The sequence below is a fragment of the Hydra vulgaris genome, chromosome 15 (assembly GCF_038396675.1).
Source record: "Hydra vulgaris chromosome 15, alternate assembly HydraT2T_AEP".
NCBI classification, from domain to species: Eukaryota; Metazoa; Cnidaria; class Hydrozoa; order Anthoathecata; family Hydridae; genus Hydra; species Hydra vulgaris.
In genome coordinates this window covers 29,543,836-29,570,000 of record NC_088934.1, presented here as the reverse complement: position 1 = coordinate 29,570,000, position 26,165 = coordinate 29,543,836, and the positions used below count along the sequence as shown (strand labels likewise).

The following is a 26,165-nucleotide window of genomic DNA, read 5'->3' as shown; positions in this document are numbered from 1 at the left end:
TTTACCTTACCTAGTAAATTTTTAGATATACCTGATACATGGAATTATTCCTCAAAAGAAATGGAGTATATGAAAAAAATTATTGTCTCACAAGAAGAAAGTTTATCATTACAAAAAAAACTGTAAAGCAATGTGCACAATGGTTTTAGGAGAAAATATAGAATAACATCATCAAATGCACATAAGATTTATATTTGGAAAAGTAACTTTGAATTTTTGGTAAAACAATTTACAGAAGACATTAAAAAATCCATCAAGGTTAAAGAACTGCTATTTCACGGTAATATTAATGAAGACATTGCAAAAGAAAAATTTAAAAATTCAATGATTTATCGATTAAACCAAAATATCAAAATACTTGAGACTAAATTATTAGGTCAATCATGCATCCCATGGCTTGATGCAAGTCCAGATTGACTTGTTTTAATTGATTCAAAGCCATATTTAATTGAAATTAAGTGTCATTACACAAAAAGAAATGAAAATCCTAATGATTAAATTAAGGAAGAAACATTTTAGATTGGTTCATTACAGGATAATTATTTCTAAAGAAGGATCTCTTATTTGGCCATTATACTCAAGTCCAATTATACATGGGTTTATCTGGACTTACTCATTATTTGTTCATAGTTTATATTTATAAAGAAATTATTATTGTAAATGTTGATTTCGATGATTGTTATTTTTAGATGTTATCGATAAGTTAAGCTATTTTTATAAAAAACATATCTCATCATTCTACGTATCTCATTAATAAATATTATATATCTAATATTTTTACTGTTTTATAAGAGGATCCATAAAGTTACACAATAAGCAGCTTACAGTCCAAATTTAATTAATTGATCCATATAAAAGAAGAGGTATTTCATTTCGTATTTGTTTATTTTTCATAATTCGTTGTATTGCACGTTCTACATGAATTTTTAATGCTGCTATTGTTTGACTTTATATAACCTCTTTGTATGATAGCTGATCTCTCCCATTTAAAAAAGCAGAAATATTCAGTGTTGCACCTAAAGGCTTAAGATTATTATTTAAAAACACCTAAAGGTTTAAGATCATTATTTAAAAAACCCCTATCAGCCATTACAAAATCACCACTCTCCCAGAGCTCTTTTTGCAAAAGTCCTGATTGCTAAACTATTTCAATATCAGAAATAGAGGCAACAAATAGTTCACTAACAAATGTTACTGCACCAAAAGGAGCAATTCCAACTACTCCTTTATAGGTAACGTGATGCTTATAATATGAAAACAAACTTCTCGTTTGGCTGGAAGGTCTTTGACAAAGCAGCTTAGTACTGTCAATAATAACCTTCTTTTGAGAATATGTCTCTTTATAGTATTTTTGCATATTATGTTTAAGTTGATCTAAATTTGGCCAATTTGGTATAGCACCAAGTTTAAGATATATAATATGACCATGTAATAAGGTGTCTTGAAACAGTAGATTTTGGTGTTTCAAATAACCAGATAGTAAAACTTAAAGAAAATCCAAGTTATAGCCACGTTAAAAATATACACAATATGTAAATAGTTGATCAACCGATTTTATTTTTGACCTACGACCAGTTTGGATTCTGGTGTAGAATATGAAGGAGATGAAAATAATTCTTCAGTTAACTTTTCCTCAGAGTTACGCTCAGGATATTAATATTTAATGTTTTCACATTCTTTTCCAGGATTTAAATATTCAAATAAAATATCAAATTTTTCTTTTTTCATGCCAGTAAATGAGTTGAGATCCCTATCATCTTTTCCAAAGTTTTCGTAGCTAAAATTATTATTTTTCAACAGGTTGTTTATTATTTTTAAAGTTTTATATTGTTCAAGCAAGCTTCTGTAACTTTTATGACATACTTTTTTTTTCTATGATTGTTTTTTCAGATAATAAAAGTTTACAATTTTTATAATCTACGTTTTTGGTAGAATTGGTTATTGTATGAGTTTCAGTATCAATATTATAAACTCTCGATATTTCGAATTCTTGCATGAAGATTTTCTAGGTAACTTATCTTGTGGTATCTTGAATGAAAAAATGCTAGGAACTTTATTCCCTAATTTTAAAGTTTTTTTAACGCATCCTGAACTAACTTTTTTTTCCTCAGGCCTAAAGTAAAACTCACACACTTTCGTGTGTTATATTATTTCAAATTTATCAGCACCTCCTTTACGTCTATATCTAAATATTTCGTTACACCAAGCTCTGTAAACATTAAGTTTTTTTTCTTTGTTAGGGAAAGAAAATAGAGCAATGTTTGCCTTTTCCATATTGTTATTATAAAACGAACTTCCGTACAATGGAATACAGCAATGCATCCTTCTTCCACCTTTTTTCACTTCGTTTGGTCTGAAAATGCTTGAGTTGGAATAAGGCATCTTTTGGAGCGAAATTATGTTTGTTTTTTTATAATTTCGAGAGTTTTTATCTGTTTATATTTTTGCCCTTTTTCAAGCTGAGAAAATTGTTGCAATCAAATTAGAGAAATGTCTATTATACGCGTCATATTTAAGTTAAAATTGATACTCTTTAAGTTAGATACTCTTTAAGTTAGATACTCTTTAAGTTAGATACTCTTTAAATTTTTTTGTACTTATGACTCCTATTAATTGTGATTATTAATGAAGTTTATTTAGCAGAATTACCTTGGTTTCAATGGAATTGAATAAAAAAATACCCTAGACATCAAACACTTATTATCTTATACTGCAATCATTTTAAACGAACAAAAAAATTCATATTAAGCACAAAATCACCTAGGTATAAATCTATCAATTGTTAGAAAAAATTATTCTATTGTTGCTTTAGTGATTAATAAATTTTTATTTACAAAGTTAAAGCTATTGTAATATGCGTGCTGAACGTTCAGCTATGATGGCAATGTTCTTTGTAAATTATTTAATTAGTTTTATGAACTTATTAGATTCCGTACCACCTAAAATGAAATTTTTTAGTTGATCAGGTTTATGTTTGTCAAAAAAATAAAAATCCATAAATTCATTGTAACGCAATACTTTGTTTAGTGCAACCAGCATCATACACAATCCGAGTACTTATGTCACAAGCTGTAATAACCTCAAAAATAATTAAATCACATTTGTATTACTATTTGTATTAACGAGAAAAAGCATTAGAATACATGGGGTACTCATTTTGGTAATAATGGTGCATATTTCACAATTTTAACTTTTTTATTTTTGTGTATTTTGTAAGCTTGAATTTTCAAAACCCTTTTTTATGCATGCTCCACGAGAAAAGGTTTTGATAAGAAAACTGCCACGAGTTTTATCTATATTGCACAGACAACTGGATATTTAATTACAAACCCATCCATAGCTTTTTTTAGCGCATAAAAATACTTAGAAACATTATCTTTGAACATGCACTGACGGCAATTGTTAGTTGTACCCTAATTTACTATTACAGTTAAGTTTCTTTTTTAGGAAACAAATACCATATTTGCGATTACAGACCACTAGCAAATATAATTTCCGGCTTGATTTCCTTATTTTCTTTTTATATGTTATTTCTTATGTCTCTACTTAAAAAGAACAATTAAACATTAAATGAATCTATTTAATTATTTAATAGAGTTAGTTATGAATATATTCATTTTAAATATTTAAACGAAAAGTAAGTAAATACATTTTTAAAGTACATTTAATATGTGCTTGCTATAATATTTTTGCTTAAAAAGAAATTAAATATGCAAATTTCATTTTTTTTTTTTTTTTTTATTTTAGTTTTTATTTAATATATTTCCATAATATAGTTTACATAGTTTACATTTGTATTTTTAAAACTTGTTAGGGGTGAAAATGTTTACTTGCAGAACTTGTATGTCTTTACTTATAAGTTTGTATTTCAAGGTTTTTTATCCGGTTATAATTTTGTTCAAATTCTCAGTTAGTTTTAGTTGTTGAATATCTTCAGTTTTTAAGAAATTAATTATCTTTTCTCCTTTCATCGCAATGTTCGTTTTTCAGTTTCAATAAAATAACACTTCATTTTTTTTTTTTTTTTTCCTCTTCTTCTTTTAAATCGTTTCAAGTTCTTGACAATCAATAAACACGTAGATACTAAGAAATTGCTGCTTAGACCAATTTGTTCCGGTCTGATAATTTTTTTTTTAATTTATTTTTGTTTGTATGTAAACACATATATAAATACACACCCTTACCACATACATATATATACACACATACATACATACATTTTGTATGTATAAATTTTGCTCTTTTTTTTAATATAAGGTTTTACATTTACAAATATTGGAATTTTTATACTTTTAATAAATTATAATAGAGAATAAACTCACCACATCAGTAAGATTAAAAATAAAATAACAAAAAAAAAAGTTTAAATAAAAACTTGGTATCTGATAGAAGATCTAATTATCTTGTCTCCAAAACCATAAAACGTTATAATAGAATATAACTAAAGCCATTAATAAATATAAACAAATAAAAATGACAAAATACAAAAACCTAAGAGCGTGTTTATATAAATTTCTTATTTTTAAAAGTATTTCAAAATATTGTCATTAAAAAAAATGAATTCTTTTAATGTCTTTTTAAAGACTGGGAAGGTAATTGATAAATCAAAATTAGGTAAAATGACTTTGTTCCAGAGATTTAGTGCACGATAAGCTATACAGAACTGATTGAATTTTGCTCGACAAAAGCGTTCATAGAGTGAGTTATCATTTCGTAGTGCATACTTATTTTTTGTTTTTAAGGTAATAAAATCTTTAAAAATGTGTAATGGCGGATTGATTTTACATTGAAACATAAAACATAATACTTTATACACATTCACTTCATAAATATTAAGTACTTTTATATTTTTAAATAACCTTGAATACGTAAGTTGATTTTCAAAACAAATAAAGCGTAGGGTTGACTGGGGGAATGCCGACACCTTAATACAATTTAATTTTTATAATTTTTTAAGGTTTGTTACGATTTTAGTGAAAGTACCTTAAGATTTGTCTTAATTTTCAGCATCAAATTAATATGTAATGCTTTAAAATTATTTACATTACAAATGTTACATGAATGTTTTTCGTAATTTAAGCACAGTGTCGGAATTTTCCCAGCCACCGGGGTGATTGCGACACCACTTTGAGGTATTACCGACATTAGTAATTAATAAGACAATTATTTTATCAAACATGTTTAATTGTTACATAGAGTAAATAAACGTAGTATATAATTGATAATAACAAAGTAAGACAGGTTAACTCTTTGAGATACAAAATATACCTTTTTCAAATCGAAGGTTAATGAGTAGGGCAAAAGTCACAAATATCGTTTTCAAGGAAACCATAACTGCTACAATCTGCATGCGCTCATTTCCCACAATAAACAAAACAATACCAGAGTTCAGTTTTTTTTTCCATATTCACCACAAACTAGACACACTCAGTGACCTTTGAAAATAAATCCATCCCGTCGTCAAGCTCGTCATCCTCACATAGTTTAGTTTCACCAATATCTTCCTCAGAAGTTGATTCTTCAAAAGAAATTTGTCTACGACACCTCTTCTTTTTTGTTTTTCTTTTAGCGGACTTGTTTTTAGGATGGGTGATCATTTTAGTTTTCACGATTTTTCCAACATAGCTAGACCAATTTTTCAAGAGTTTAAGTTTGACTTTAGATATCACCTTAGAGTTGTTCATAAATTTTTCTAGTCTAAGCTTGGCTTTTACATCTTTAATTTCTTTTTTCTTTTTAGCTTCTTCCAAAACTGCTTTAATGGGGTTTCTGTCATGATTATGGAGTGTTGCTTTCTTTTATTGCGATCATCTTTATTATCTGTTGACAAAGATAGAAGGGGTGACAAATATTCCAGAGTTTCTTTGAAACATGATGGGCTTTGAACGGGTTTTTGAACAGCTTTTAGAACCGTATCCTACTTTGAAGAACCAGCTTCTGGATTAGCATAAGTTTTCTTACGCACAACCTTCTAATGCCCTGAATGCTGTCGAGTTTCAGTAGCCGATTTATTGGTGGTTTCTGGGTGCTTAGCGGCAGACAGATTGATATCTTGAATAGATTCCATGTTGGGAGGTTCATCAATTATTTTGTGGTCAATTATGACTGGTTGTTGAATCGTGTTCTCGCAGATAAAATCCACATCACTGAATTTTTCTGGCTTGTAAGGGAAAAAACCGTATGCAGCGAATCCTGAAACCCCTATCTACATTGCTGCGACATTCATGTATGCTTCGTTAAAGATGGAAGCAATGTCGTACACTGTTATTTTCTGGAAGCGGTCAGCTCTTAAGAATCTGTCACACTGTATGTTGAATGCGTTTTTCAAATGCCCATAAAATGATAAATCCAAAGGCTGTAGGGGTGTTGCTTAGGAAAAATTATAACTTTGTTACACAACTTACAATTTTAGAGTATTTGAAATATAATATCAGAATTTGTAACTTTTGAAAAAATAATTTTTTCAATTTTTTCTAGTATAGAACCACCTTAAATATTTTATAAATAATGGGGCAATACCAACACCTGTCGGCATTGCCCCGTGGTGGTGTGTCGGCGTGACCCCGGTGGAACAAGATGGCGGAAACCTAACCCTGCAAACTACTGCTAGCTCCAAATCCTAAAACAACTATGCCAAAATGTTGTTTTTAATATGTATTTTCTAGCTTACTGAGTGGTTTTTTAGTAATACTAACAACTAGAATCTTACCTCAGTTCATCCAGGAGTCAGTTTTAACATGAAAAACTTCAGAGACAAGTTATTTATTTATAGCAAAACAAGCAGTAGGCGTACTCGCATAAAACTCGCTGAGCGTTAGTTTTAGTGTTGTCCGCCAGGTAGCGGCACTATACAACAGCGCATTAATCACAAAATACAACTACAGAGCAGGTTGTCGGATTTGCCTCGTGTGTCAGCATTTCCCTGGCCTACCCTATTGCGTGTTTCTGACAATGATAAAGAGTACGCAACTTATTTTGCTTGTACTTCCCCAAGCAATATTTGCATAGTTAATATAGCTATTTATAAATGAGTAATAAAGTTGGATTAAAATGGTTTTATTTAAATAATTTTTTAACTTATAGAGGAATACTATATTTTTAGAAACTTTAGTGCAAATGTAGTCAATATGCGGTTTCCATGTAACATTCTCATCAAGACAAATGCCAAGAAAACTTGTAAAAGTATCAATAAGAATTTTTACATGGTTGTTGATAAAAAATATTTTTTAGATATAGGGCAAAACAGAATATATTTTGTTTTATCAAGATTTAAGGTTAATCTGTTACATTTAAAGCACTCAAATACGCATTTCAGTTCTTCAATTATATCAGAAAAGAGCTTATTAATATTACTGTTTCATAAGAACAAGTTTGTATCATCAGCAAACATAATACTCCGACGATCAGCTACTTTACTTAAATCATTAAACTAAATTAAAAACATGAGAGGACTTAGAATAGAGCCTTGTGGAACACCACAGGTTATTTCAGTATAGTCACTTTGAAGGCCATCATTAGAGGTAAAAATTGCTTTCTATTTGATCAGTAACTATGAAACTATTAAGCATATTGTTATTAATTCCAAAGTATTCGAGCTATTTTTAAGCAGTATTTTATGGTCAACGTTATCGAAAGCCTTCGAAAGATCAATAAAGACTCCTAGGCTATTTTGTTTTTTTTTTCGAAAGAATCTGAGATTTCCTTAACAAGTTGAATAATTGCATCCTCAGTTGAAATACTTTTTTTAAAGCCAAGCTGTTTGGTATATAGTATATTATTTTGGTCAAAATATTTAAATATTCTATTATATATTATTCTTTCTAAAAATTTTGAAAAAGTTGAAAGAACACAAATTGAGCGATTGTCTTTAATACTTGTTTTATCGCCTTGTTTGTGAATTGGTATAACTTTGGCAATTTTCAATTGATCCGGGAAAACTCCTTGTTTTATAGATGCATTAAATACTTTATAAAGAATATCTTTCAGACTTCATAATAATCTACAACATGTTACGACTTACTTCATCAGCACCAATAGCTTTATTTCTTTTTAGAGATTTAAAGGCTCTATCAAGCTCCTCGTGGGATAATTCAGAAGAATACTCATTGTTATAATGAGATTGATATAGGACACAAGTAGTCTTCAAACAAAGTCTCGGTCGTAGGATTTTTTTTAGAGATTTTGATTCCAATTTTAGTAAAAAATTTGTTGAATATGCTTGCAATTTTGCTCGGTTCACATATATTTACATCTTCAAATTTTATAGTTTGGTAAAGAACTTAAGTGATTTTTTGATTTTCCTGCTATTTCTTTTATTATTTGCCAGATGCGCGTTGAGTTATTTTAAAACTTATTGATCAGATTAGAATAACTTATTTTTTTTAAAACTTTTTACGAGTTTTTTCAAATAAATTTTTATAATTTTTATATATTTTTTCATTTGCAGCAGATTTAGTCTTTAAATATTTTATATACAACTTTTGCTTTATTTTCGAAGATTTTTTTAAGCCTTTTGTAATCCAAGAACTGTTAGAGGTTTTATGATTTACTAATTTTTCACATACTGGAAAGTTCGCGTCATGTACTAAGTAGAATGTTTCGAAGAGTTTATTATAAATAGTACTGGCATCTTCATTAAAGTTGATACGCCCCCAATGAAGTAATGATAGTTGTTTAAAAAATAAATGTTTAAAATCATTTATTTTTTTGTCGTAGTAAATACGTTTTCTTACAGTTCAATTTTTTTTAATTTTATTAAATAATGTTGTGTTAAGGGTTAGGAAAATAGGGAAGTGGTCCGATTAATCAGTTTTTATGATACCTTTTTGGATGGAGTTATTAAAGATGTCTGTAGTAAAAACATTGTGAATGAGGGTAGCAGAATTCTTAGTTACTCTAGTTGGATGATTGATTAGGAGAACTGTGCCTGCTAAAAAATTTCATCATAAAAACTTCTCACTTTTTTGTCGTCGTTATAAATAAAACAGCCCATAATAAAATTCACAATTATAAAGTTTTTTTTTCTTTCGTTGTTACCAGCGTGAACTATATTAAGTTGCAAATAAGAGCTAAAAATTTCGCTTGCGTCTTCAGGTGGCCTATAGGAGCTGTTTATAAGTATGTTTTTTCCTTTGTTAATAATTAATTCAATTATAGCGATCTCTTTTTCTTAGTCAGAAACGCTCAAATCGCTTCTAAGTTTATATGCAATGTTTTCTTTAACGTATATCAGAACTCCTTATTTGTTTGTCTTTCTAATGAGACTAATTCAAAATTCTTAAGATAAAAATAGAATTACTTTCAAGTTCGAAAGAAGAGCACCAAGACTCCGTAACACATATAATATTAAAAATATTTTCTGTTTCTTCTTGAAAATGCCGAAAATTTTTTTTATTATTGCTTAAACTCCTTATATTTATGAGGAGGGATAATGACATAAACTGCCCGTGTACATATCACTAAAAAAATATACATCTGGATCTGCGTTTTTATCTGATATAATGTTTTTTTTAATAGTATTAATTACACCTAAAAATTAAAAATTAGGTAATAGGAGAATTAAGGAAAATTTAAATTAAAGACCAGTTAATAAGATAGCTGTTAAAAAAGAAGAGAAAATAAAAAAAATTTTAAAAAATAAAAAAAAAAAAAGACGAAAGAATATAATCTTAAAAGAATTTAATTCATAAAAATCGTTAAGAAGTTTTTGATTGAGTTTTTGTTTGAATAGAGAAAGTGCAGAACAATTTTTCCACTGGTTATTTAATAAATTGTTCCATAATTTAGGACCTCTGATGGCAATAAAAAGTTTAGTAACCAAATAGTGCATTTTTGGTTGCTCATAATTGTAATTTAAAAATCTTGTAGGGTACTCGTGGTTAATTTTATTGAAAAGTGCATTAAATATTATCAGACTTACTTTATTACGAAATTTATACGTAAATATAAGAATTTGATAAAGGTTCAACTGAAAAATATTAAGTATGTGATGATTTTTAAATAGTTCTTTAGAACGTGTGTTATAGACACTTTTACACACTTACCTGAGGGTCTTAATTCTTTAGCTTTTGCAAAGAGTATTTTTCTTTTTTCAATCGTTCTTTTGCTGTAGTCGTCGCTGAGATATATCCATTCATTCCAAAGCTTGAGTCGTTTATAATGATGAAATATTTTTTTATTGTCTTTATAGTTTAGGAACTTTAAAACTATTGTTCGTCGCTTTTTTTGTCCAGACTCTTTCCTTTTTCCAGTTTTGTGAGCTCTTTCTATTTGAAAGTCATGTTTTATATTTAATTTTTCTTCAATAAAACATTTTACTTTCGACTCGCTTTCTTCCCATGATTTGTTTTCTTTTACTTCAAAACCTTCGAACCTCAAGTTGTTTCTTCTACTACGATCTTCTAATTCAACAATTTTGTCGATAAAAAGTTCGCTTGAATTTTTTTTTCATTTTCTTTGATGCGATTTTTTAGTTTTTCATTAAGTTTGTTTGTTTCCTTTATGGTTTTTTTGTAATATTTGTTTTGGAAGTTCATCCCGTTGTTTATTAAAGCAATTTCATTTTTTAGTGATATGTTTTCGTTTTTTAATTGCTCTATTTTTTCTTCAAGTTTGTCAATTTTTTCTCCAAAGATTTTTAAAAAAGTATTTTTATGGGCTTCTAATAGTTCTTTCACTTGCGTGATTGTTAAACTTTTAGCCATTTTTTTTTAAAAAAAAAAAAAGAGCGTCTTAGCTCGAGGAAAGTTTCACGTAAAATAAGACAAATTAAAATGTAGATAAATTAAAAGTTAATCATCTAAATCTATATCAAAAAATTAAAAATCAAAATTTTGCTAGTTTTTTTTTAACAAATTTATCTAATGAAAATTGTTATTCACCGCAATTGTTGTTCGAGTATTTTGGTTGTCGTCTAATTATAGATTGTTTTACCCTAACCTTTTTTACTTAAAAAATCAATTTTTAAAGAAAAATAAATGTTTCTCATGAGATAAAAAATTTTTTTGTAGAATACTACGGCCAAGGTTTATACTGGGATGATTTAAACTTTCAAATATATCTATGCATTAACCAATATGTTCTAAGGTACGGGTTTTTATTTTTATTTATATATCGAGCAACATGTTTTGTGAGAAGTGATATTTGTAAGCTAAAAATCAAAATTATGAGTACTACGTTTAAAATATGTTAAATTTATCAGCAGTGCAACCATTCATGTGCAATTCTTGTTTAATAGTTCCCCAACAATACTTTCTGCATTAATTTTTTTAAGTACCAACGATATGTTTTGTGCATATAGCTATCTGATTAAGTAATGTGTGGTATGACTTATTCATATATTTGTCACTAATTTTAAGTAGTTAAAATACGACCAACCGCGTGATTAAACACTTACTGATATACACTTTTTAAATAATAACTATTCTACGAAGTCTAACGTGGATTTTACTCATACCTTTAGGTGAGTTAGCGAGGAAAAAAAACTTTCAGTGAGGTGTTTGCTTTTTGTTAATCGTTAATGTGATCAGATGGACGAGTTCACAAAATACAAGGCATTAACAGTAAGCGGCGTATTGTGTAATTTGAAGTACGCCTTTTTAAGATTTTGTTAAGAGCATGAAATTTGTAATCAAGAAACATTTAGGATTAATCAAAGATTGTAATCAAGAAACATAAAAATTTGTAATCAATAAATCTGCATTTATTTTTGCGGCGATCAGACGTGTATTTTTTTTTGAGCGAAGAATTTTTTTCTTATTTTTGTTTATTTTAATAATGAAATTTAAAAGTATGAATACACGTTGCTATCAATTATTAAATATGGCAGTAACCATTAGCAACATTCGAACATTATTCAATGAAATATTTGTGTAGTACAAAAAAAATGCAGTGTTACTAATAGAACAAGAAGAACAAAATATTATTAAACTCATCAGTGCGAACGCAAAAATAACGAGCGACCGACAACAAAAAAGCTAAAACAAACATTAATGACAGCGTGGAAAAGATTAAGCGATTGGAAAAGGATGTATTTCATATAAAAGAAAGTTTAAATTTTCACTAGAAACTCCTCGAAAAAAAGGTCAAAAATAATATTGAGTCTATTCAAAAAAAAACTTGGAGAAACTGAGGATCGTTCACTAAGAAATAACCTTAGGATTGATGGCATCAAAGGAAATGAAAATGAAACGTGGTCTGAAAGTGAAATAAAAGTGATTAAACTTTTTGAGGAGACTCTAGGGGTGGAAAATGTGAGAATTGAACATGCGCATTGCAGTGGACGCTGAGATGCAAAAACACCACGCACAATTATTTTTAGGCCGTTAGTCTGCAAAGATAAGGTAAAAATTAAAAAAAATTCTTCTAAATTAAAGGATGAAAATATCTACCTAAAGGAAAATTTTTGCTTCGAAACGAACTTAAAAGAAATGATCTTAGGAAAAAAATGAAAATTGAGCATCAGAAAATTTGCTTATATAACATATGATAAGCTAATAGTACGCGAGTGGGTGTCTAAGAAAACGGAAGTAATTCTAAATCCGTGTCAAGATAGTAAGGGTTACGGTTTTTTAGTTTTTTTTTACTAAGGCTAACTATTTTATTAACTATTTTGTGTTTATTTATATATGCTTTACTTTAAAATGGAGGAAAACTTTATATATAAATTTATAGATGAAAATGTCGTACTCAGTGATGTCGATGACTCTAATAAATTTAATAAAAAAATATCTGATAGCCAATATTAAAAAGCTGTTGAACCTTCTTAATATCTTCAAAAAAATTAAAATAGTTTTACAATTTTAAACATTAATAATCAAAGTTTAAATAAAAAGTTTGAAAATCTTAAGTTTTTGTTGCATGAATTAAAACACGGTTCTAAAATTATTTGTTTAACGGAAAATTGGTGTTAGCGTGGTGAAACAAATGCCCAATTTGAACTAATTAATTACTTATCAGTTCACCAACCACGTGGTTTTGGTGTTGGTGGGGGCGTATTTATTTTTATTCACAACTCAGTTAGTTATAATTTACGTCATGATCTCTGTGTAAATGAAATAGTTTGTGAGTCGTTATGTATTAAATTAATAAATAAAACCACAAAATACATAGTTTTTAATGCCACATATAGATCTCCATTTACTAGCTTGAAAAAATTCATCTTAAACCATTCTTAACAAATATAAACGAAACCCGAGGTCTACATAGTTGGGGATTTTGACATTGACCTAAAAAACCATGCTTCCAACAATAATGTTAATAAATTTATAAACACTCTTCTTTGAAATAATCAAATTCCGACAATAAACTAGCCAACGAGAGTCATTAACAACTCTTCTACACTTCTTGATAATATAATAACTAATAACCATCTTAATACCCATCTTTAAACAGGCATAATCAAAACTTACTTATCGGATCATTTCCCTACATTCCTAGTTACTAAAAATACATTATTTAACAGTATTCCTTCTCAATCCATTATAGTTAGGCGACATATCAATGAAAACTCGGTAAAACAATTTCAAAATCTATTAAGAAAAAAACCTTTATTCGAATCTGGTATTGCAGTCACATGACGTTAATGACGCATATAATCTATTTTTAAATCAATTCTGCGAGCAATATGACCAAGGATTTCCTATGACCAAGGATTTCCTGAAAAATATTGTATAAAATAAAACTGTTTTAACCCCATGGATGTCTGACAGTTTACTAAAGTTTTCAATTTAGATTTTCAGTTTTAAGAAAATTTCAATTTTTCAAGAAATTTTCAATTTCAAGACAACAAAGGTTATTTGATAAGTACTTGAAAAAAACTTATAAAAACGAAATGACATATAAAAATTATAAAATTATATTTTAAAAAAGCAAAAAGGAACTCAAAAAAGCTTTATTATTAAAAACTATTTAGTAAAGCCACCGGATACACTAAAAAAACATAGACTGTAGTTGAAGAAATATTCGGAAAAAATAATTTTACGCAACACATTCTGCAAAAAAAATAACAATTGATAAAAACATAACTTATGATAAATCAATTATTCCTGAAAAACTAAACAGCTTCTTTACTAATGCTGGTCCGAATTTGGCATTTCTAAATTCCTATGAATTAACGCCATTTGAATCTGATTTAAAAAATTACGATAAAGTTATGAATGATTTAAATTAATTTAAAACTAATTAAATTGCAAATCGCCTTTTTTTACCTTTAAACTAATAAAAGTGCTGGACTTGATAAAATTAACGTAAATATTGTAAAATTAGTATATCATATAATAGAACCCTCGATTTTTTAAAAAAAATTTATTCTTTCATTTAAAGCAGGTATTTTCCCTGAAAAGCTTAAAATTGCACGATTGACGCCAATATTTATAAGTCCGGAGATGACTCAAATATCTCTAATTACAGGCCAATATCTATTTTACGTTGTTTTTCAACGGAACATGCAGTGGTTGAACTAGTCAATCAAATATCAAGTGTATTCAATAGTAAATACTTACCTTAGGAGTTTTCATTGATCTGTCAAAGGCTTTCGATACCGTTAATCATAACCCAGTGGACACAGGGCGTAAAAAAGACGTCTTTTAAACGTTTTTTAAACGTTTTGGACGTCTTTTGAACGTTCAAAAGACGTCTTATTTAGGTCCTGTGCCCACTGGGAATATACAAATAAAAAAACTTGAACACTATGGAGTAAAAAATAACAATTTACTTTGGTTCAAAAGTTACTTGACCGATTGAAAATAATTTATAGTGTACGAACGAAAACAAACATTCCCTCTGCCGTAACTTGTGGGGTTCCCCAGGGCTCTATTTTAGGACCACTGTTGTTTCTAGTGTACATAAATGATTTAAATTTGGCAACAGACCTATTAAATTGTATTCTTTTTGCAAATGACTCTAATCTTTTTTATTCCCAAAGAGATAATAATACACTATTTGAAACAACAAACGAACAAATATCAAAAGTTAATGATACAATGAGGTTTATAAGTAATAAACTTTCTTTAAATGTGGATAAAACCAAATTTAATTTGTTCCACAAATTGAATAAATTAAAAATATTTCCATCAAATTGCCTAATCTAATAACCAATAACATTAACATTAAAAGAGAAAACTTAGTAAACTTTCAAGGCGTAATCTTAGATGAACATTTACGTTGGACTTTACATATAAAAAGTTTTGAAAATAAAATATCAAAAAGTTTAGCAATGATATATAGAATTAAACCATTTTTAAACAATAATTTTTCAAAAAGTTTATATTTCATTTTTATTCATTGTTATTTAATTTATTGCAATATTGCATGTGCAAGTACAAACCATACAAAAATAACAAAATTGTACTGTAAATAAAAACACGCGTGCAGAACAATTTTTGGAGCTGATAGAACTGTTCTTTGTGAGCCTCTTCTGCGTATACTTAAAGCATTAAATGTATATGAAATCAACTTACACCAAGTTTTAATCTTCATTTATAAAACATATATAGGATTATCTCATAAAATATTTCAATCTTACTTTGACTTAATAGTTCATAAATATCCAACAAAGTTTTCAAATAACAACTTTGTTGTCCCAAAATATAATTGAAAACTAACTTCATATTCAGTTTTTTTGTCGTGGACCTTACTAGTGGAAAATGTTTCACACATAAACACACATAAAGCTAGTAAAGAGCAGTTTAAAAATGTATAAAAATGAGCATTCTCACTTAAGGATTTTAATATATCTGATTTTAAATATTATTATAAATATTTAAATTTTTTATTGAAACTCAATTACAAAAAAATAAAATACAAAGATTATATCACTGAGTGTATCAACAGTTTTTTTTTCATTACCTTAAATATAGTATTATCTCTATGGCGTTTACCAATTTATTTATGTTATTTCAATGAAGTATACTAATTTATGTTTGTGCGGCCGTGGCGCATTGATTAGAGCATTTGCTTAATAAGCAGGAGATCCAGGTTCGAAACGAGCTCTGGATAAATTTTCGCGTCACGGTAAGGAAGGAGGCGTGAACTTCCTGGTTAAAGGCACTTCCGCGGTGCTCTGTGACAAGACCGTTAGGACTTCTTGGGGCACCTAAAATAAAAATAAATAATGTTATTTCTATGGTGCATATTAATTTCTTTACTTTTTATTTTTAAATCTTAGTGTAAATTTTTAAGTTTTAAGCAAATGATAATATCTTATTTATTTTTTCTTATTCACTTGATCTTACTCTTCTCTTAAATTTTGATTCTTTAAATTTTTCTTTAAATACCAACGAGTTATCTATTTTACTTTTACATTTTTCTTAATAAATAGTTTGTTAATTATAGATATTTAAATATTACGGTTTTTGTAAATACTTGGGAATGGGACTTGGTGATAAGGCTAATTAAGTCTTCTTCTTGCCCCGCCAGTATTTATTTGTATTTATATGCTTCAAAACTATATAAACTATTAAACGGCAAAAAATAAACAATTAAAAAAAAAACATTACATTAGATAAAATTAATTGTACAAAAGCTGTAGTTTAAAAACTTAGGATATAATTGAGAACACAAAAGTTGTACTTTAGAAACGTAATGTGTAATTGAGAACACAAATTAAATAAATAGGAAAACGAAAAGATGCAATTAAAAGCATGATAATTGTAATCAAGAGAGATTTATAATATTGACACTCAAAAGAAAGTTCTAAGTGTTTCGTTTTTGTTTTTTTTTTAAACTTTTTAATTTTAGCTTTAGGTAGATCCGCCTACGGCTAAGCTGGTAAAATGGGTTAGGCTTTATTCCCTTAACAGTGTATGACGGTTATATTCGTTAAAGGTAAAGTGATACTTATATGTGGACAACGGATATAGCTGTCGTTGAGTATGTTTTTTTTAAAGACTTGTATCTCAGGCAAGGTTGCATGATTTTTTTTTAGTATTTTCACAAAAAGATCTGGAAATAGTTAAATTTTACGGTCTGTCTTTCGTGTGAATTTACTTTTTTCTCAATTTTCAAAGTAAAAATTCAACTTAAAAAACTGCAAAATGCAAAACAACAATCGATTCTTAACTTTAAGCTTTCAAAAAAGATGATTACTGCAGAATAAGCGTTTTATTTATTGATGGAAAGTGACAGCGAAGATTTTTCCAAGTAAGACGAGGAGTTTTCTTGTTCAAGTGAATCAGAATATACTGAACCAGACAGTGATTTAGATAACAAGTTGTCTTCAGAAGAATTAGTTTAAACAAATAAACAAAAAAAGATTGATAATCTTAAACTATTCGTGGATTGGTGATGAAATTTTAGGTTGCTGTGATTTATGAGTTTGCTGGTATCCCAGGAATACATCCTGATATAACATCCTTTGAACCACATTAACTGTTTGAATTCTTTGTTACTGATAACATTTGTAATTATATAGTTAAACAAATTTGTATGCCTTTCAAAATCTTAAAGAAAAACAGTTGAAGCCAAAGTCTAGGTTTAAAAAGTGTAATCCAGTAACAAGAGATGAAATGCATATATATATTGGATTAATTCTATACCGCGGTACTATTTGTTGTATGATATAACTCATAAGTGGTATAAACCAACGTATGAGTTATATCATACAACAAATGTGACATTTGCTAAACCAGTAGTGCGTAAAGCTATCAAGTATGATAGGTTTAGACTTATTGATTTACTCACCTCGTTGATAACTCTAGCTCAGTAGAAAGTGCTTTAAAGTGCGCAAAAATAGCTTTTATGCATGATTATCTGTTTACACTTTTTCGTAAGGCTTATGGCATATTGTCATGACACTTATGGATAATCTTTTAAACAAAGGTTATTGTGTATTTATTGATAATTGTAACACTTGTTGAACTTTGTCATTAACTTTTAGTAAATAAAACTAATTGTGTTGGTACAGTAAGAAAAGTTCGAAAAGGTCTTCCAACTGGATTAATTTCCAAGATGTTACAACGAGATGAGAGGTTATTTCAATTTGAAGAAAGTACTGGCATTTTGTGTACTAAATGAAAAAATAAAAAGAACATTTATTTTTTAAGCACATGCTTTAAAATAGTAACTGGTAAAATAAAGGTAACATTTGCTGTTGTAGATCTATATAACAAAAACATGGGTGGTGTTGATCATGGTGGTTAAATGTAAACAATTCAGAGCGTAAAAGGGTCAAGAAATGGTATAAAAAATACTTTATGCACTTAATGAACACATCTGTTCATAATGCTTACTGTATTAGTAAAGAGCTTGGATTTACAAAACCATCAATTTCATTTTGCCAAAGTATTCTTGATTATATATTTTCAAATTACGTTACAAAGAGCATCTGGTGGTTCTATTTATCCAATGAGACGAGTTGAGTTACATTTTCCATCATTAATACGTTTAATCCTATCAAGACAAACCCATCAAGAAGTTATGCAGTATGTAGTTCTTACAAAATTCGAACTGACTCTAGATGCATGTGTGCTGAATGTGATGTCGGTTTGTGTGTTAACTTTTGTTTTAAACATTATCATACTTCAAAAGACTTAAAAATAAAAGTTTAATAAATAATATTAATAAAATATTGTGAAAAAAATACTAATCAATTTTTTTTTATTAAAGTTAAGAAGTTTCCACTAGGAAAGAGCTGCCACGAAAAATGATGTGAATAATAAAAAAAAAAAAATTTTATTACAAGAAAAATACAACTTCATACAATCAAATTTAAACAATTTCATTAAAATGTAATACAATTTTCAATCAAAGACTAACTTAGACGTTTTAAAATCGTTTAGCATTTAAAATCATTGCGTAATGAGTAGTTGTATGTTGAACAGCGCGTGCACAATCACCTCCTTTTATTGTATTTTTGGCAGCAGTAACAATTTTTAGTTCGAAACGTAACCATGAAGCTAGTTAATTTTCAAATGTTTTTACCAAACAACCATTACACTAAGCATTGTTTGTTACGGCAATCAAATCCTCTAAACAATTTGCGAATGTAACCTACAGCTGAAACATAACCCACATTCGCACGTTACAAGAATATGCATTAATTGATCATCTGCAAATTTCTACCATGACGGCATTTGCTGTTAACAGAGCTGTAATCTAATGTTTAATTGCATCTTATCTTAGTCCCGGTAATTTCATCATTGCTTCTCTTTCCTGTTTGGCTCGTACTTGCGTTTTTCTACATAAAAGGTCAAAATTCGTTTCATCCAACGTAAATATCTGATGACCATTTGTGATATGTTTGTTGATGTTTCTAACATACTCAGCTCTTTTTAATTTTTTTTCTTTATTGTTTATTGTTAAAAATACCTTATACACTTTTTTAAGGAAAATAATCTGCCTTCGAGATATTTAGCGGTTGTTGTAGTGATGACGCTAAAAATAAATTGTTTTAATTTTTTTTGTTTCCATAAACTGTCATAATATTTTGTTTTGATCCTCAGTCATGTTTTTTGATTAAAAATCACTTCTTCCAATAAATTTAAACTTCCGCGTAAAACTTATTGTATAATGCTTTATAATTGACACTTAAAGTTTGCGCTAGAGTCGCAAACTTTGCTCAGGACATTCAACAACTTGTCTTCTGTAACTTGTTGAATGTAAAACGTAATGTTTTCTTTTAAGTTGTTTGGTTGTATGTATTTTATGCTGACAAATTAGACAAGTTGGCCCTGGTTTTCCAGAAGTGGATTTAAGCAATTTAGGCGAAATAAATGCTGATACTAGTTAAATGTAATAACAATTGTTTGGGACAAAAGCGTAACAATCTTTCAACTACATTATTATTGCCGATGCATAAAAATGCTTAGTTTGAGACTACTAATTTATTCAAATTTACAATCTAGAAGACCATTTATAATAAATTTTAAAATTACATTGTGAAATTGCAATTATAAATTATGCATTCTTATTCATATGTTACGACTTCTTAATTGCAATTAATGTATTTTTAATTAAGTATAACAATTTCCTTATTACACGTGTTTCTCGATTACGCTACAGTTTCTTAATTACATTGTTAATATAGTTGCAATAAAATCTTAGTTAGAACCTTTGAAGTAGGTTTTCAAATACTGCTCTTCCTTGTGTTGCGTTCCATTACGTTTTTCTACAAAAAGTATTAAAATTTATTTAATCTAACCAGACTATATGATGAAAATTTGTGATATGTATGTTGATATTATTAACATAATCAGCTTTACTTGGTTTTTTTTATTTGTTTTTCTTTTCATTAGTTTGCATTAAAGAAGATTCCATGTTAGCTTTTTAATGAAAAAAATTTGCTTTCGAGATAATTAGTCAATGTTGTTGTTATGATACTTATATTAAGTTTTCTAAACATCTTTGTTTTAATAGCCACCAATGTCAAATGATAATAACTTCCAATCCTTAAAAAATATTTCTATAATTTTATCATGTTAATTCACCTCCCCAAGGCCGAGAAGGCCTTTATAGGCGAGGAGGCTACTAATTGTGTTTATAACCCTCTCTCAACTCTATAACTTTAAAGTACGAACCTTGAGGAACAAAGCCGCTGCGCGGAGAAACAAGTTGAGTGCGGTACCACCAGGGATGTGGTGGGGATCGAACTCGGAACCACTTACTATGAAGCAAGAACTCTACCACTACACCACTACCGCACAATTTGATTTGAGCTTTGGTCAATATTTTAGGCTCTAAACCAACATATTCAAAAAAGATATGAGTTTCCGCGGCAACGCAATTGCATGCTTTCTTATATTTGATGCTTAAAGCTTGTGCGAGGGTCACTCGATTATCATTTTGCTCAGCACATTCAACAAACTCTTCTTCTGTCATTTAGTGAGAATATAATTTAAAGTTTTTGTTCAACTGGGTTGGTTGTATATGTTTTATGCCAAAAACTTGTTAATCATTGCCGAAAATGGAATTGATTAGTAAAGGTTGACACGGGCTAAACGTAACTCTTTTGTAACAACTGACCCACAGTGTGGTTCATAAAATCTGTTCCTAATTTACGAGTGACCTTTTGGCCGTCCATCGCCTACTTTAAGTATTCCAAAATATGTGTAGCGATTGGTGAAAACATTAAGTATATCTTTTAAATGGGAATAATTGTTAAAGTTGATGCATCAAACCGTTTGTGAATTGCATTTAAAGATCGCTCAAAAATCAATTTCGAAAAAAGGCTAATAATAGACTGATTTATACTAATATTAGTAAAATCTTTAGCGTTTTTTTTTATGATATACCACTGTAAAGGCTTCTTATATTTAATATCAAAAACGATATGTTAATGTATTTTTACTATTTATTTAAGGGTGCGTAATGAAACTTTATGATTTAGTTTATTTCAAAATAACATATTTATGTTTTGATTCCGAAACCAAGATAATAGTTATATTTTAAAGTTTTATTCTGAAATTTAATTCTTAGACAAAAAAAAGGTCTTATTTGAAAAATTTTCACAAGTAGTTTTTATTTTATACCCTTTCAATTATTCATGATCTAAAATTGCTACCTTATACGCATTCATAAAGCTGTTTTTTCTCAGTCGCAAAAGGGTTAAAGCAGATTTTCGGGTCATAGCTTATTGGCTGGCAACACAAAAGCCTTTCAATTCCATTATTATTACTGGTGCATTTGATAATATTGATTTATTGAAGTTCATGTTTGCGAACACCTTTTTTAAAAAACTAAAAGTTTACATTGGGCATTCGCAACTCCTATTTATATATTTTAAGGCGCTTTCTGTTTGTAGCATTGTTTATTTATAGCAAATTTGAGCAGCCGTGGTGCAGTGGTAGCGTACTTGTCTCAGAAACAAAGAATCCGTGGTTTAAACCCCACCTCTGGGCAAATTTTGTGACCTCGGTAAGGAAGGAGGGGTGACCGTAAGACCGTAAGGACTTCTTGGGGCACCTAAATAAAAAATAATAAAAAAAACAACATAAATATACTTAGAAATAAAGCATAATAATACTTTTTATATGGATACTAAATAGGTTATAGTTTACCTTTTTTTTTTATTTTTTATTATCACATTTTAAAACTTAACGGGTGATACAAAAGTTATCGGAAAAATTAAAAACGTTAACATCTTATTTATAAATAAGGAAACAACTATTATTATTATTTTTTTTTTTTTTTTAAAAAAAAGTAATCTTTAAAAAAAATTAGCAACTGATCTCAATTTTTTTTGACATTTCATAATTACATAAAAGACTGTAAAAATTTCAATTGATTTCTTGTAGTCTTGATAAACTTGCTCTGTTAAAATTATCCAATATCTCATGGAAATCTTCTGTGCCAAATGTCTCTAAAAGTTTTTAATTGCCCGTGCTTTAGACACATTTGGGGGCTTGGATTCTTTGTCAAACTAATTGACATATTTTTCCTTCCAAATTAGATAATCTTTATAATAATAAAAAGATGCTAAATGTGGCTAAAATAATTTTAAGGTCTCCATGATACTTGTGAATAAACGTTCATTTAAACATTCATCATTATTGATTGATGTGTTGAATGGCACAGCCTCGTAAATACAACATTGACTCAGACATACCACGGTCAGAAAAGGCTATCCACAATAATAATTTTTTTAAAAATTTCTATTTTTCTATAAAGCAAACACTTTTTGGGCATGTTTTTTTGTTTTTTATGTAACATCCAGAGTATCCAGGCATGCTGTTACTGGCAAAACAAAAGTATCTCTCATCATCGATTACAAAAAGTGATTTTATGTTAGAAAGCTGGTTAATGAGTTCCCTGCTTTTTTTGGCGTTCAAATGTTGTTTAACAGTGTATTTAAGAGTCTTTTAAAGTTTTTTATATTTAATATTTGTTTAAATTAACTGGCGACCAATTGTCATTGATTTACACCGAAATTAAAACCTATTTCTTACTGACTTACGCCTTTTCGATTATTGATAAAGTTCATTAATTTGGCTATCTAGGATGTTGGACAACGAGGGTACTTTCCACAGGAAAAGATTGAACAGATTTAAGTCATTATAAGTTATCATATGTTCTACTTAGAACAAATCCTTTTTTTTCGTCATGATGTACAATTTCATCTTTTTTTTATAACAGGTTTGTTTACAAACAAACTTTGAATCGATTTTGAAAAGATTTTTGTTTAGCAGCGTTTGACCTCTTTTTAAATAACTGTGTTTTAAATAATAAAGTTTATATTTCAAAGAACATTTATGCTCTACATAAACCATAAAATGAAATTAATATGCACAAATAACTAAATTCAGATTTGTCCAAGAATTTTCGCATTAGACAAATAAAAAGTTAAGTAAACTGTTTTAATACATACATATATATATATATATATATATATATATATATATATATTAGTACTTTTTTTTTTTCGCAGAGACACTTAGACGACCGTAAGGTCTCGTTGTCGAGAACCGCTGTAAAATTTGATTTGTAATATTGTATAATATTGAATAAAAATTATACAATATTACAAGTCATGTAAAGCGATATAAATAGTAGTTCAAAAAAAGTTTAAAAGATTTCTAAAGTACATTTGTATATTGTCAATTTCAAAAACTACTTCCTCTAACTTTTCTTATAAAGGTTTGCAATTCCATTAAAAAAAATTAAAGTAATTCAAGACAAATGTGCTCCAAAGTAATGGTCCCCAAAATGATATGCAAAATTGACTTTGATTAGTTTTAAAAAATGGTTGCATTAAAAAATCATCATTTTCCAGATTGTATGTCTTTTTTTGTTTTGGTATAACTGAATTGCAAAAAGGTGACGATGATGATTTTGTTTTATATTTGTACATAAAACAAAGAATGTTATAAACGTTAAGTTTATATACGTTATTTACATTCATTTTTGTTAAGAAAGGCTTCAAGTGAGTTTGTCGATAACACCAATTAACTAAATGTGCTTTATGTTTCTGATGACAATGAAAAAGCTCTAGTTTACTTTAGTTTGTACTGCCCCACGCAATATTTGCGTAGTTGATATGGCATTATATAAGTGAATAACAGCACTGCGTTAAATTACACAGTTTTAAATAGCTTTTTGATTTGCATAATACGATAGTACTTTTTAAATTTGTGTTACTTAAGTTATTGTTGTGCTGTCTCCATATAAGATTTTTATCAATATATATTCTTAAAAACTATTTAGTTTTTCCATTTTCGCTTTATTATTGTCAATTAAAATAGAAGGTGCTCTATATGGTATTAATTTCTGTTTTGGAAAGTTATTATAATTAAGTCCAGTTAAATAACTGTGGCGTATTGTAATGTTTTGTGATATGCTGTGGTACATTGTAGCGAGTTTAGTGTACTACGTTGTAACTACTAACTTACTCATCCTTAAGTCATTTTTGATTTAGTTCTCATATGTTATACATTATCTTTCTATAAGTATTTTTTAAGGGTTATATATTTATTTACTATTCATTGGCGCCCGGAGAAAACTTTCAAAAGTTTCTAAGTAGGATGGGGGATGGGGGAGGAAGGGGGATAGCAAAATATTTTTAGTTTTCAGTCGTAGAAAATATTTTAATGCTCATAAAGATCACTTTGCATTTTTTGTGATTCAACTTTAAGTACCATTTTCGAGACCATTGCGAAATAGCATTTAAATCTAGCTGTAGCTTGCCCAAATCTGAAGTATCTTTCATTTGTGCAATAATATTGCAGTCATCCGCATACAACTAACAAGCAAAGTACTTGATAAATGACAGTAAACCGTTCATATAAATGATGAACAAAATTGGACCCAAGATGCTGTCCTGTGGGACACCACTAGTTATGTCTGCCCAGCTGGACTCGAACTCGCCGAGAGAAATTCTTTGCTTTAAATAAGTAGGAAAGTCATTAGTCTAGCAAAGCAGTTTTCTAATGATACTAAATTTTTCTAGTTTCGTCATAGGAGGTCGATGTGGCACAGTATCAATTTTATTGGCGACGCCAAGGAAATTATATCAACACACTTATATACCAAAGATGAAAAAAAAATATCCATGGATTCCAATAGTTTGGTGACACAGGTTTTATTCCTAAAAAATCTGTTGTATTGTTCTGCAATAAGATAAATTAGGTTGTTGGAGAAATGATTTAAATTGACTTCCAAAGGATTTGTTCAAAGATTTTGCTCGGTACAGACGTAAGCAAAACTGGACCTTAGTTGGTCGAATTTAATTGACTTTCGGTTTTGTGCAACGATCTGACGCTAGCTATTTTTCAAGCGTTGGGGACTGATATTTGTAAAAACATTCCATCAATTGAGCTCGAAAAACATGCTCAGTCTTTAAAACATAAAAGATGGTACTTGTTATGAGTATTCAAATTAAAAAAGGAACCTCCCGATGAAGGATTGTGACAATTTAATTATCTCCTAACATACTTAACTTTAGCCTTTTTACTGATGATATGCAAGTAACCTTTGGCTACACAAGCATAAGCCTATTATTTAACACAGCTAATCAAGAATTTGAGAACATGAACAAATGGTTTAAGGCTTACAAACTCTCTCTAAATGTCGAAAAAAGTAAATAAACTCTTTTTAAAAAATTATCAAAATCTGAAACCCTCCCATCAAAACTAAATGATATACTAATTGATAAAACTAAACTTAAACAAGAATCAAGTTTTTTGGGCGTAATTGTTAAAGAACATATTATCTTAAGTAATTATATCAAAGTAATAGAAAAAAAAAAATCTAAAATTATTGGTATTATGTAAAAAATAAAGCATCACATGAAAAAAAGTTGTATAAAAAATTTGGCATTTGAGCATGAAAAGGATTTCACTTTTGCTACAGCATGTGGCTCACAGTGGCTGTTAAACTTTAATTCAAAGAAAATTTAATTTTTTTTAGCCAACCGGTACAGCAACAATTTAGATCTCCCTACATTTATAAACCGTAATGTACTCGATGAGTCATCTACCATTCATCTTCTAGAATTAACTCTTACTTCCGATCTTCCTTAGAAACCATACATCAAAGCCGTTGCAAAATTAGCATCTGCTAAGGTGGCATCTCTTTATCGAGTTCGATACTTTCTTACTCCGGATTCTATTCTCTATCTCAATAAATCTCAAATCAGCCCTTGTATGGAATATTGTTGACATATCTGGGGCGGATCTTCTAATGATGCTCTTTCTCTTTTAAACAAGGTGCAAAAACGCATTGCAAATATAGTTGGA

General features: G+C 28.7%; 1 protein-coding gene across 1 annotated transcript in view; it reads left to right on the top strand.

Annotated features, from left to right (window-relative positions):
• LOC136091654 (uncharacterized) overlaps nucleotides 1-26,165 on the top strand; it is a 94,153-nt gene that overhangs the window by 66,685 nt on the left and 1,303 nt on the right. The window contains exon 7 of the mRNA XM_065819362.1: nucleotides 11,010-11,085. Within this exon, the coding sequence (XP_065675434.1) occupies nucleotides 11,010-11,085 (76 nt within the window). The remainder of the gene's footprint in view (nucleotides 1-11,009; nucleotides 11,086-26,165) is intronic.